Source organism: Odocoileus virginianus, chromosome 8 (assembly GCF_023699985.2).
Source record: "Odocoileus virginianus isolate 20LAN1187 ecotype Illinois chromosome 8, Ovbor_1.2, whole genome shotgun sequence".
Taxonomy (NCBI): Eukaryota; Metazoa; Chordata; class Mammalia; order Artiodactyla; family Cervidae; genus Odocoileus; species Odocoileus virginianus.
This window is the reverse complement of record NC_069681.1, coordinates 59,441,064-59,455,852: the sequence shown is the minus strand read 5'-3', so window position 1 is coordinate 59,455,852 and position 14,789 is coordinate 59,441,064. Positions and strand designations below refer to the sequence as shown.

General features: G+C 38.0%; 1 protein-coding gene across 2 annotated transcripts in view; it reads left to right on the top strand.

Moving 5' to 3' along the window:
• PIBF1 (progesterone immunomodulatory binding factor 1) overlaps positions 1 to 14,090 on the top strand; it is a 230,739-nt gene extending 216,649 nt beyond the window's left edge. For both annotated transcript variants that reach the window (XM_020902643.2, XM_020902642.2), the window contains exons 17-18: positions 1,348 to 1,521; positions 13,830 to 14,090. In XM_020902643.2, coding sequence (XP_020758302.2) covers positions 1,348 to 1,521; positions 13,830 to 13,880 — 225 coding nt within the window. In that variant the 3' untranslated portion in view covers positions 13,881 to 14,090. The remainder of the gene's footprint in view (positions 1 to 1,347; positions 1,522 to 13,829) is intronic.
• Positions 14,091 to 14,789: the final 699 nt, after the last annotated feature.

Below are 14,789 nucleotides of genomic sequence, written 5' to 3'. Positions count from 1 at the left end.
TTGTGTTTGATCAAATCAATTTAGTAATTAAGCATAAATATCCACTAGTTAGTGTGTGGTGCTAAAGATTTGACTATGGGGAAAAGAAACGACGAAATAGATGTAGAAGAGAGAATGAGGGAAATTTTTGATCTGGGTTTTTCAAGATTCAGCATAACTAATCCTTAGTTCAAACAATGACTGATAGAGCTAACTCAGGTTTTCATTTGTAGAAGAGGGAGTAATATGCTTTGCTGTGTCTTTACTGAAGTCTGGTCGATTTACAATGTTTCAGGTGTAGAGCAGAGTGATTCTGACTCCCTGTGCTATACGGTTGGTCCTTGATGTTGATCTGTTTTATATATAGCAGTCTGTATCTGTTAATCCCAAATTCCTGATTTATCCCTCCCCCCACTTTCCCTTTTGGTAACCATAAATTTGTTTTCTGTCTTTTAGTCCAGGAATAACATGATTAAAGAAATCCTGAAGTTACATTAAACTTATTGTTTGAACTGCTGATTAATAGACAAGAAAAAGATTTTCAGACTTTTTCCCTTGCATCTTCATGCAAGATTTCAAAAAAGGCTGGTAGGATAGTTTAAGAGGTAGAAGAGGAAAAGTTAAGTGCCTAAATAATCTGTTTATCAAGTATGTGTAGAAAAGCTACTGGGGGATGTAGCTATGCCCATGACTCCAAAATTTGTTAAAATCACCTGGGGAATCTTTAAAAATTTCAGAGCCAAGGCTACACCCCAGTTCAATTATCTCTCGATCTCTCAGGGTGGAACACAGGCATCAGTTTTTTTGGTTTTTTTTTTTTAAGCTCCACAGGTGATTCCAAAGTTCTGAAAAATTTGGGAAACACTAGACTATGGAATAATATATTTTTTTAAGTACAGTTGGTTTATAATACCGTGTTTGTTTCAGATGTACAGCAACGTGATTCAGTTATACATGTATATTTTTTCAGATTATTTTCCATCATAGGTTATTATAAGATTTTGAATACAGTTCTTTGTGCTGTATAGTAAATCCTTGTTGCTGATCTCCTTTATATATAACAAGATACTACTATTGTATTTGTCTCTTAACCCCATACTCCTATTTATCCTATTTCTCCCTCCCCCTCTTTCCCCTTTGGAATGATATATTTATCTTTTAACAGTATTAACAACTATGAGATTTTTGTGCATCATTATTGAACATTAATATGTAGTTATTTTCACAACTTTGCTCATTTATGTAATGTAATTGTTTCAACTGTTTTTTCTACTTCAAGAATAAAAATAAATGTTTTAAGATCAACATCATGAGTTCTGCTTGCTAAAATCATACTTGCCTTCCTCTTCTGTTTTCATATATCAACAGGAATTGGCAGCAATGAAACAGATTATCACTCACATGCGTAGTAAGCGTTCCGAGGACAACTTACTTTTCACTAAAACGGAATCCAAAAATGTGACAGAAAATCAGAAATCAAAGACTTTGAATGCACCTAAAGAACCTGAAGACAATGTATTTATACCCAAACCAACACTGTTTGTAAGTACAACAAAAATTAATTTGGAATGTTAGTGTTTGGTTTTCACTAAATATATTTGACTTAAATGTCCTTCCTCTCACTCATATTGGTTTCAGACCAACTATAGTCATTTTACGAAAGGGCCTTGAAAGCTCTGCATTAGTCCCTCTTCTAGTTAGCATATTGAACTTGCCCAGTAATTAGCATTAATACAGCATCTTCCATTCCCCAGGGACAAATTTTAAACAAATCAGAAACTCTTGATTTGACTGGTTTCCAGCATGATCTCTCAGTTTTCATTAGGATGTAGCTGAGATCATACCTCTTTTGAAAGATTTTCTCTTGTATATAAAAGAAAGCTTATTATAGAAAAAAGAGAAAATGCAGATAAGCAAAAAGAAGTTTGTTTTTGGGGGGTTTTGTTTGTTTGTTGCTGCTGTTTTGGCCATGCCTCACGGCTTATAGGATCTTAGTTCCCTGACCTGGGATTGAATTCCAGCCCTCAGTAGTGAAAGCGCTGAGTCCTAACCACTGGACAGCCAGGGAATTTCCTGTTTGCATCATTTATAAATTTACATAAGAATAAAAAGGATGTAAAATATCACCTATCCCCTTTTATTTGTAAAATAATATATTTTGCTATAAGGAGTTTTCTTGTAAAGTATAAAACCAATCATATTAACATAAACCAAAAAAACTGAAATGCACTATTATGTAAAAATGTATGTGCACAGAAAGTAGTCAAAAAAACAAGAAATTAGAAAAATTTGGATTAAAAGCAGAGAAAATAAATTATGAAATATTGAAAATGATGTTTTAATAAGTAATGAGAATTTAACAGAATCAAACTAGGAGTAACTTTATTAAATATTTCACTTTACTTCAACACAGTTACCCCTCCATGCCTTAATTTCTCAGAAGAGGCATGATTTTTACCATCTGAGCATAGAGACCCAAAGCCAGAAAGATTTTCTGTACAATATTCTGAGTCAATGAGTCCCCAGAATCTTAAACTTTTTTCAGCTGCCTAGATGATTATAATAATCGGTCAAGTATGGGAACTTCTGATCTAAGCTGTTTCATTATACATTCAGAACATGCTACTCAAGATCAATGAGATGTGAGAGATTGCTTGGTGATTACATAGTTCAACCTCCTTTTTCAAAAAAATGACAGAGTTACAATCTAAATGAAATAAGGGATAATTATCATAAGGATCTATGTGGCAATAGACTGAGCTGACAGAATGGAGAAAGCAGCAAATCTAGATTGACCGGCCTGGGAACAAGGCAGCTCTGGATTTCCACGGCTGAGTCCACGGATCTTTTTCCTTTAGGGGTCCTTTAGCTTCTCGCTGTTTCTCTCCTAGCGTCTGCTCACTCATGGTTTCCACTTCCTTATCCACCTGCTCGCAGTTCCTTGTCTTGAGACATGTTTCTCTGCATCCTTTCCCTGATCTGTTCTCTTCTAACTAGTTCTCTCTGTATTTTCCAAAAGCAAGAATTGAATCGGCACAGTTCCTCCTTATTGGGGGATGTATACCTCTTGTGGCGAGACGTGTCAAGGTTATTAGCCAGCTACTGAATGGCTGCCCTTACTAATGGACCAGGGATCATCTGGTACCAAAGAAAGCTGCCTAGGGCTGTTCATTCAGAAGGGCTACAGCTAGGCAGGTTCTCCTCAGAAAGTCCGCTAAGATTATGGCAGACACTGTGATGTGTCTGTTATTATAGTCTACACGAAGAGAGCAGATTGAATACACAGGTGCTAATGGGAAATGTAGGGTCGGATGAAAACCGCATGGTCCAGCCACATACCTTAAGCCTGTCACATGCTCTGGTCTGCTTTTCTGACCCTTCTCTGTTTCAAGCAACGAACTACTCTTTCTGACCCTGACCTCCTACATGTCTGACTTTAGGTGGGTAACCTGATTCTGATATCCTGAAATCCTGACTGTCACCAGTACAAAAGTAACAGATTTCTCCAGGATGTCAACATAAGGTTTTACAAAGAGAAGACAGTTAAGAAGATTTGAAATATAAAGTCTTAATTGACTAGTGTTTATTTCCTCCTTTATGCTTATCTGTATTATCTTTCTTTCTACAATCATCTTTTTCCTATATACTAGAGAAAATGTTTCAAGAGAGGTGTAATCTCAGCTACGTCCTAATGAAAACTGAGAGCTCATGCTATAAACCAGTGAAATCAAGACTACGTTGCTAATAATGTAGAATTTGGAATGGGAACTGACCGGGTCACCTGGGACGAGTAACTGAAATGCCCTGAACTGGTTCATATCTATAAAATTAGAAGTAAGATTACATGAAATAAGGCCCGGACTTCTTTTATACTAGCATCCATGATTATCTTAAAGCATCATAATTTCTACAGTTATTATTTTGAGTATTTTCAGTTTTCCATAGCAATGCTTTTCTTATGTTTTCTCTGATCTTGTTAATAGGAATTTATGGTGCTAATATTTGAAAGTAAGATCTAATCATTACATAATTTTATGGTTCTGTAGCTAAAATGGAACATTTCTAATTTACTTCTAGATCCTTCGGCTGAAATAATTTGCTGTTGATATTTTTCCCTAATATTAAATTCAATAATGGAGGGATGGCTAGGTGCGTGTTTATATATACACTGGAAATATGAAGAAAACACACAAAGCCCCTGTTAAATGGGCAGTAGGGTGAAGGTGGATTCCCTGGTAGCTCAAATGGTAAAGAATCTCCTGCAGTGCAGGAGACCCGGGTTCGATCCCTAGGTTGGGAAGATCCCCTGGAGGAGGAAATGGCAACCCCCTCCAGTATTCTTGCCTGCAAAATCCCGTGAACAGAGGAGCCTGGTGGGCTGCAGTCCATGGGGTCACAAAGTCAGACATGACTGAGCAACAGACACTTGCAGGGTGAAGGTAGAGCTGAGTTGGAGAAGAGAAGGGGGAAGAATAAGAGCTTAAGACATTTTTCTTCACAGAAGATTATAATCATATAAATGTTCTGGAGTGTTCCTGTGACATGTACATACAAAGACAACCCCACAAGGTGCATTTTTTTTTTTAATGTCCTTCTTTTTTTGGTGGGCTGTCAGGTCTTAGCTTCAACACGTAGGATCTTTCCTGGCAGCTATAGGCTTCTCTCGAGCTGTGCTCGTAGGCTGCGGAGCAGGTGGGCGCCGTAGTTGGCAGCTCTCGGGGTCTCCAGTGAGGCACCCGGGCTCTAGATGGAGGACAGAAGCTTAGTTGCTCCGCTCCACATGGACCTCTGTTTCCCCGACCAGGGACGGAGCCCACATCCCCTGCATTGGAAGGAAGCTCTCCACCTCTGGACCACCAGGGAAGTGTCTCCCACAAACTGTATTCTGTAGGAAAACTCTTGACTGATGAAATCACACATGTTGGCAGGGTTATTTTTCAGGCATTTCTGATGGACGAACAAAGACTAAATTGAACCATAGAATGTAAGTGCTTTGAGGAAAGAAGCTGTGTTCCCATTGCCTTACACAGCACATGATCAAAGCAGATAATAAATATTTGGTAACATAGGACTTAAAGAAACAGTTATTTGCCTCCCCAATTTAGTTATCGTCTTAGCTGTTAAAACTAAACTCTGTGGGGAGTTTTAGTGTTGAACTAAATAAACTACATGAGGTCACAGAGAGTCGGACACGACTGAGCAGCTGAAGAACAACAAATAAACCACCAGGAAAGTGAGAGCTGCAACTTGTGAGGCCAGGCGCTGCTGCTGCTGCGTCAGGCAACACCGCGCAGTCTCTTTCATCCGAGACTCACAGTGTGTTCCCACCGCTAATCTGCTTTCTCTTTCAAGGTGGTTTTAGCTGTCCCAGCCATTTTCTTCCCGAGCCTTACCTACCCCCTTCCTAGAAGAGAACAAGAACTATTTGAGTCCTCTTTGTAGCAACTCTCCTCTCCTTTCAGAGCAGCATGGAACTGTCTTTTGCTAGTTTTCTGTTCCTTTCCCAAAATACCTTTATACTCAGGATTCATATCATTGTCATTATTTTGTCAATACTTTCTTTAAATACATATTAGCAACCCCACTGTTAGTCTTGTCTCCAGGTAGATTGTGGTGGTTTGGTTGCTAAGTCATCTCCAACTCTTTGCAGCCTCATGAACTGTAGCCCACCAGGCTCCACTATCCATGGAATTCTCCAGGCAAAAATACCGAAATGGTAACCATTTCCTTCTCCAGGGGAATCTTCCAGACTGAAGGACCGAACCCGTGTCTCCTGCATTGCAGGCAGATTCTTTCACCGCTGAGCCACCAGAGATTGTAGGCATTAAAAAAAGCGAGAACCTGAATCTCCAAACAGAATAGGGAGCATAGTGAGAATATGCAGCACAAGCACGTAATTGACGGGTCTGAATTACAGGGAGTTCATGATCGCGTCCAGGTCTTGGCTTATACTGGTTACGTCATTGGCTAGTGTATGTTGAATGGGTAAATTACATTTATGTAACTTTTACAAAAATGATTATATAAACCACGTGATTCTCAAGAAGTGATTTAGAAGGCTATGTGTAGTCATATGAAGGCAAAACATATTCAAGTAAGTTAAGTTGAACACGTGTGCTGACTCTGTGGAGGACCTAAGCATCTGTTCATGAAGAGAGAGTCAACTTTGGACTTCTCGGTCCAGCGCAGGGGGTGCAGGTTCAATCCCTGGTTGGGGAACTAAGATCCCACATGCCTCTTGTGTAGCTAAAAAAATAAGAATAATTTTAAAGATAAAATAAAAATAAATACATTAAAAAGCTTGAAGTAAGTGTTAAAAAAAAGTCAGCTTTAAAGATGCTTGTCCTCTAAGATCAAAAATGAAAATAGTAAAAGGTGAAATTGGGTGGACTCTTTTAAAGGAAATACAAATTACTATGAAAATTAAAAATAATAATAATAATAATAATATGATGTTGATGGGCGCCAGGAAAGAAAGCATTGAGGTTGATCTTGAAGAATATCTAGGATTTGACAAGGACAGTAAGGGTTAATGAGTGAGAAATTCCAAGGGCAGAGAGTGTAATATTCATCAAACAATTTCTGATTTGATCCTTTTCATTATTCAAAATGAAAATGTTTCATAATCTGACTTTACACCTCTCCTACTACATTCTTATGCCTGACTTGAGGCATTTCACCACTTAATGCTTTCTCTTACGACAAAAGAAAAATACACATCAATAAGGTATACATAGAGTCATCTGATTCAAAGAGGCAGGACTTACTAGAATGGTGGTTACCAGAAAGCAGGGGAAATGGGGAGTTATTGTGTCTAATGTATGCAGAATAAGCATGATATTTTAAATAGGGTAAGTTGAACTTTGCTAGTAGATTGAAGCAGCTCCAGCCGTGTCTGAAGGCTCAGGGGCCAGTTGCTCATCATACCTCTAATGCTTTCTTGTCACATTTGTTTGGAAGCTCTGGTTTCACTATTTCATGTTGAATCTAGATTTATCTCATCAGAACATGCTCAGATCTCAAGATATCTAGCTATGTCTATTTACATTTTTAAAAGTAATTTTGTAATTTCAGCTCTCAGGAATAGTAATAGCAACCTCTTTCTGATGTAATGTAGTTGTGAGCCAAATTAGAAATAAGGAGTCTTTTTAGTAAGCATGGAAGTAGAGCTGTGAGGACTGCATGATTTGGGGCAGTTTCTCATTTAGTCAGTTCCTTGGTAGGAAAGCTGGTCGACTCTCCTAGATTCATTTCAGTTGAGCCCTGCCTTTGAGGACTTGTAAATATTTGTTTCTTTGATTCCTAGTTTGTATCTTTGTTTTCAAAATACAGTGATTATATCTACTAAACATAGTATTTCTTTACTTCAGAAAAGTGGCGTTGGCTGAACATTAATAGATTCTTAATTTCTAGCTCTCTTTCTAGATTCCAGGAATAATTCACCAGGCGTATTGTGTCTGCATTTATCAGTCAGCATTCTTCTCAATGTTTTAATCCCCAAGTTATATATTAATGTTTTAGTTGTCTGTTACTGGATGATACAAAAGTAGCTATCTTATCAGTTATTATCTCCCGAATCACATTGTAACAGTAAATTACTTCTGGTTGGTTTCCAGTTAATCCCATCATTTGTTTTTAACCACAGCCCCCTGAGCTCTTTCCTAGATCTGGAATACAGTTACTTCAGGGCCTGCTAACACCACTAATAATGGGAGTTTTTCACTAATTTGTACTGTTTCTATAAAGTTACAAATATAATTAACCTAAACCAGCTCAGAAAATTAAAGCAGTATTTTGGCTTAGATGGTAAAGAAGAACCCAGGAGACCTGGGTTCAAGCCCTGAGTCAAGAAGATCCCCAGGAAAAGGAAATGGCCACCCACTCCAGTTTTCTTGCCTGGAGAATTTCATGGACAGAGGAACCTGGAAGGCTATAGCCCATAGGCTTGCAAAGAGTCGGACACGACTGAGCAATTAAAACTTATCTGCCCAATACAAAAGTTCACTCCAAGTAGTTTGTATGTGTAGGACTTCCCCGGTGGTCCCATGAGAATCTGCCTGCCAGTGCAGGGGAGACAGGTTCCATCCCTGGTCCGGGAAGATTCCACATACCACAGAGTTGCTAAAACTGTGTGTCACACCTACTGAGCCAGTAGTCTCTAGATCCCATGCTCCGCAACACGGGAAGCCCATTCACTGCAGCTAGAAAAAACCCATGCACGGTAACCAAGATCCAGAGCAGCCAAAAATTATGAATTAATTCAGGAGTTCGTATGTCTAATATATGTCTAATGTGTTTGTATATAAAATATATTATGAAAAGGGTTTCATATCGTAGAACCTCTGAGAATCTTAATTTTTTTAAACTGTGAAATAGAAAATAAAGATGCTCCTCAGAACATTAACTCTGTTAATGACTGAAGAGGCATAGCAAAATTTGTTACCTAAAATACCATCTTATGGGTCGAAAAGCTAAACAGCTTTAAGATAGTAACAAAAGAAACACTACTGTTTAAATAGGTGAAAGAGTGGAATTAAAAAAGCAGTTAGTTCTGTATCTGGATTTTTGTGCCCACCTTATTTAGCAGTCATCTATCTGGGGTTGGCAAATTTTTCCTTAAAGCGCAAGACAGTAAATATTCTAGGCCTTAAGAGGCACATGCCATCTCTATTGCATATTGTTTGTCTTTTACCTTTCTTTAAAAATGTTAAATCCATTCTTAGCAGGCAGTTCATACAAAAACAGATCATGGACCATAGTTTGCCAATCAGTGATGTATCGTAATGTAGTTTGCTCAGTACTAATCAGGAGTTGGTAAAGGCTTAGAAACTTCTAGTATCTGGAACTTTGAGCCATCACTAATGAATAGTACCTTACTGACACAGTATCTAAAAACAGAGAATGCATGTGTCATAAGGATCTGAAATCAGCTTTCCAGAATCACTGTTATCTCCAAGGAATTTGTTTGAATTTTGCTAGTGTTTAGATATAGATACTGATGTAGATGAGAAGTTATTCACGGGTAACCTGAGTTTCAGACAGTGACAGCAGAAGTTTACCAGTACAAAGGCTGAGCATGCCTTGAGTTCATAGCACAGAATATGCTCTTTCCATATCTTACTGGTTATTATCATTCCTGTTCAGTAACGGCAGTGTTACTTAGAATCTTTAATACTGCCCACCCTGCTTGTAAATGGTGATGTTACCTGATTGGCTGGAGCCTGTGGTGGCGTTTTCTTTCACATTGCACAGGGGCAACTCTTGAATATAAACTCTCGTGAGAATTCATAGCCAGACTTAAACAGAACTGAGAGGTGTCTATCATAGCTAACCCTAACATCATTCATTCATTTTAAAAACTGTTTATTGAGCCCCTACCTTATGCCAAGCACTGTTAGAGGTAATAAAGATATAAAAATTCCTCCTTCTGTGAGCTTACTTACATTCTTTTATGAAAATTAAACTATAAATCGACAAGCAAACCAAAAAATAAATTGTGGAGAAATTGGAAAATTGACAAATGCTATAGGGAAAAATAAAACAAGAAGGGGAATGAGGAACAGAGAGGGGTGGCCTCCTCAAGAAGGTGACACTTACGACTTGAAAGAAATAAAACCAAATGCTCAAGAGTTTTGAGCAGCTGGGTTTTGCTAAATCTCATCATTATCTTAATATTAAGTCAGTATACCCAGGTAGAAATAGATTCCGATGGAAAGTTGCTTTGCTATTAACGTAGGAAACGAGTTCCTATTACTTTTTTTTTCTATTTTAGAGTACAAAATATCCAATAAAATATGTGACTTTCTGTAACAGCAAAGTCCAGGTAGCTCACACTGGAAACTATGCCCTTTTTCAGTGTTTCTGCTTTTTTCAAAACATTTTTATTTATTTACTTTTTTGGACATGTACACACTGCTTTATTTGTTTGTTTGTTTTTCGCTGTGCTGGGTCTTCTTTGCTGCAGGCAGGCTTTCTCTGGTTTTGGAGACCGGGGACTACTCTCTTGTTGCAGTGCACGGCTTCTCCTTGCGGCAGCGTCTCTTGTTTTGGGGCATGGGCTCTAGGCATGCAGGCTTCAGTAGTTGTGGTGCACAGGTTCAGTTGCTCCTCGGCATATGGAATGTTCCCGGGCCGGGGACTAAACCCATGTCCCCTGCAATGGTGGATTCTTATCTCTGCCACCTGGGAAGCCAGGAGGCTGATAAATGTAGTTTTTCATGACTCTCATAATAAAATCAGAGTTCTGTATTTCAGAAGAGGAAAATAGATGTAACCCAGGCAACCAGCAGGCCATGTCATAGGGTATTATTATTATTTTAGCCATGCAGTTGGTAGAATCTCAGTTCCCCAACCAGGGATCAAACTGGGGTCCTCTGCAATGAAAGCATAGAGTCCTAACCATGGGACTTCCAGGGAATCCTTTATTCATTTTTGTATCTGTATAACCTAACACAAGGACCCAGTATATAAATAGGTGTTCAATAAGTTATTTAAAAAATAATCTCAACTACAAACAATTTAGTTCATGTAGTAAAGTGTTCAGAGTTAGGATTAGAAAAGTAGTCTGGGCAATATCCTAAAGGGCTCTCTGTCTTCTAAGTTCAGTGTAGTTTGAACCCGACAGTGATAGTGAAGTTCTCCCCAAAAACTTATGAATAAGGAACAAATGTTAGTCCTATGGGAGCAAGCTGTGAAACCAATTTTAAATGGTTATGACAAAAGAATTGAAAAGTTCATTTATGAAGTGGAAAAGCAGTTAATCCCCAAGACAGAGGCCCACTTGACTGTGGCAAAGCTACTTCATTAACACATCTGAAGAAAGAAGGTATTGGGAAGAGGGGATGGAGAGAGAATGATCTGCAATGGACCAGATGCAGATTGAAGTCATCAAGAGGGACAGTCTGCCATTGAAATGTTTGTTCTGTCCTTTATAAGTCTTAAGATTCCTTTTTAATATCAAAAGTTTTATTTACCAATGGCAGAAAATAGGAACTAAAGAGCCTCTTAATAAGGGTGAAAGAGCAGAGTAAAAAAGCTGGCTTGAAACTCAGCATTCACAAAACCAAGATCATGGCATCTGGTCCTGTTACTTCATGGCAAGTAGAAGGGGGAAAAATGGAAGCAGATTTTCTTTTCTTGGGGTCCAAAATCACTGTGGATGGAGACTGGCACAATGAAATTAAAAGACACTGCTCCTTGGAAGAAAAGCTATGACAAACCTAGACAGCATATTCAAAAGTAGAGACATCACTTTGCAACAAATATCTGTATAGTCAAAGCTACCAGTAGTTGTGTATAGCTGTGAGCCATAAAGAAGCCTGGGCACCGAAGAATTAATGCTTTCGAATTGTGGTGCTTGAGAAGATTCTTGAGACTCCCTTGGACAGCAAGAAGATGAAACCAGTCAATCCTAAAGGAAATCAACCCTGAATATATATTGGAAAGACTGTTGCTGAAACTCTGATACTTGGGCCACCTGATGTGAAGAGCTGCCTCTGGGAGAGACCCTGATGCTGGGGAAGATTGAAAGCAAAAGGAGAAAAGGGCAGCAGAGGAAAAGATGGTTGGTTAGTATCGCTTACTCAGTGGGCGTGAATCCGAGGACAGTGGAAGACACAGGAGCGTGGCGTGTTACAGTCCACAAGGTTGCAAAGAGTCAGACACGACTTCGCGACTGAACAACCACAACCATACATACTTAACGGGCTTCCCTGATGGCTCAATGGCAAAGAGCCCACCTGCGAATGCAGGAGATGTGGGTTTGATCCCTGATTCAGGAAGATCCCTGGAGAAGGAAAGGAAAACCCACTCCAGTTTTCTGGGAAGTCCCATGGAAAGAGGAGCCTGGCAGGCTACAATCCATGGGGTCCCAAAAGGGTCGGACATAACTCAGCGATTAAACATACACACACACACATACGTAATGCTAAAAGAACTTTTAGTATCAGTTGATTGAGAAAATGTCGATGTACAAATTCTGTGCCTTTTTCTTGGTCTGTACAATTTGCTTTCACATTTTTTTATCCTCGAGCCCCAGTTAAAACCAGTTTATATCATGACTTACTGAAGATCATAGTTTCTCAGAATGGAACCTAACTCCTCTTCTGGCAGATCAGCTAGCCTTCTGGTTTGTACTTTGGTTTCTTTTAGATTTGGTTAGCCCCTGTCACCTTTGAGTTCTCTTGGAAGATAAAGCCTGACTTTTCCCAGTTTCACCCTGAAGGCTTCTTTCACCTTTAATACTAAGGACTTTGGACTTTCTATTAAAGAAAAACTACTAAAGTGTTTTAATGCAGGTTTACATTTTAGAAAGATAAGCTTGGAAGGATTGTGGGTGCTGAACAGAAGAGATAGTCAAATCAGAATTAGGAAATTCTTGCAGGAATGAAGCCAGAAATAAAGGCCCAAGGTAAGCCTTTTGGAGTCAAGATAGAAAGAGAATGTGTGTGTGAAGTCGCTCAGACATGTCTGACTCTTTGCGACCCCATGGACTGTAGCCTACCACGCTTCTCCGTCCATGGGATTTTTCAGGCAAGAATACTGGAGTGGGTTGCCATTGCCTTCTCCAGGAGATCTTCCCCACCCAGGGATCGAACCCGGGTCTCCCGCATTGTAGGCAGATGCTTTACCGTCTGAGCTACCAGGGAAGAAAGAGAATAAGGAATGTAAAAGATATTTCTGTAAATGTTAAGGACTGTTTAGAATGAAGACAGCAAGTGAAAAAAAAAAAAAAAGAAGAAAGCTAAGATGAAGAAGAATCAAAATTCTTGGTTTAGATGACTGAACAAAATATGGTACCATTCACCAAGACAAAACATGGAGGATTGGGGGAGTTCCTTTTGACATACTGAATTTTAGTTGCCTTTAGGCGTTATGTAAAAGTATCTGTAGCTCAAGTTAGGGCTATGGTAATACAGTTGGGGTCTGAGGAAGGAGATGGAGGGACTACTGGTGTATTTGGTGGTACCTGAAGGTGGCCAAGGGCATGGCTAAGGTCAAGAGGAGCTGACCATTGATGTCACTTCTAATATTTGTGCATTCAGCTATGGCATATAAGAAAGATAAAATTATAAGTTATCATACTTACCTATATGCCAGTGTACATATATTTTTGTGTATTTAGGAATGTGGTTCTTCATAATTTTAAGGAGATATAAGTGGGAAAGGAGTAATTGCATATGTGATTTATTATATAAAATAAGATGTTTTGATTGGAATCAGTACCTTATATAGATTTCTGAGTTTTATCACAGCCCCACCTTCCCTGCTCCTTTGTTACCACTCTGTATAGCCAGGCTCTTTTGGACTGAGATGATTGAGTAGTAAACCCAAGAAGTACTCTGGTTGGTCAGCATAACATCATACAGTCAAAACAAACAAACTTTTTGGCCAACCTATACTTAACAATTCAGAATACCCAAAGCACAATTATTTAGATCTAGAAATTCTTCATTAAGTAACTACTGAGTGAATGAGTATCTATATAGATAGATAAGACAACTAAAAAGAAACTGTGGCCTTGGTTTTTTTTATAATTTTCTTTGAAAAATAGAATCAATTCATAAAATGCTTACCTCTGTAGAGTATGTTAAATGCAGAATTTAAGCCAGAAAACACAGCTGTGTGTTTTTTTAATAGACATTCCAGTGGGAGATTATTTCTGACAAAAGACAAAATCTTTGCCCTTAACTATCCTTCTGAATTATAGAAAGCAATTATTTACTATAATTTTACAGAAAAATTCCCAGCGTATATAGGTGCTTAGTTCTTTGAATTGACTTCTCTTGTACTCTTGTCCTTCTTATAAGCATTTTACTTAATTTTCTTTTATTCTTTTATTTTTTTCACAGACCAAGAAAGAAGCACCTGAGTGGTCTAAGATACAAAATATGAAGACCTAGTGTTTTGGACAGATTCCCGAAGTTCTTTCTCTGATGAGCAGAAAGTTTATCTTAATCATGTACTTGACATTTTTTAAATAGCTAAAGTTTATTTTAACTGAACATTAAATTAACAAATTTTATCATAATAATCAAAATACATAAAATGTAAATATTTGGTTTATCTATTTTGTTAAAAAATAAATATAGTGTACTCTATTATGATTTAAATTTTGGAACTTTCTTAATTCTTTGAGTCATTTTAAACATGTGGCTTATAAATATTTTGGTTAGCTGTTATACTGGTGAATATTTTCCTAACTACATAAGTTTTGAATTTAAATGTCATAACACAAATACCAAGACACTTTACAATTTTTAAATTAATAATCATTTGTGAAGAATACTAAAAAGCATTTCAAATGCCCGATAATGGTAGTCAGATATCATGTTAGTATATATGAATTGCTGATTCTTTCTTGGAGTCTGTTTTTTTCTTATATTTCATATTATTGCTCACCAATACAATCCTTTACAAAGTCTATTATTCCATTGGTCAAGTAAAAATTTGGTGAAAAGTGTCTTATTACTTTGGTTGAAACAGTGCTGATTCAGATGCAATATGGACCAAATACCTAGTCAGTGAGAAAAAATCAGTAGCATTTTCTATTTTTATTGTCATAAAATATGCTCCATTTCTTATTCAAGAGTTACAATTTAGAAGAAAGAAGAGGAGTGAAAGAAAGAAAAAGAAATATATTTTTACGTATCAGATTTTCTTAACCACTGTTGGCATAACGTGTAAAAGTAAAGTGAAGTCGCTCAGTCGTGTCTGACTCTTTGCAACCCCATGGATTATAGCCTGCCAGGCTCTTCTGTCCATGGGGTTTTCCAGGCAAGAGTACTGGAGTGGGTTGCCATTTCCTACTC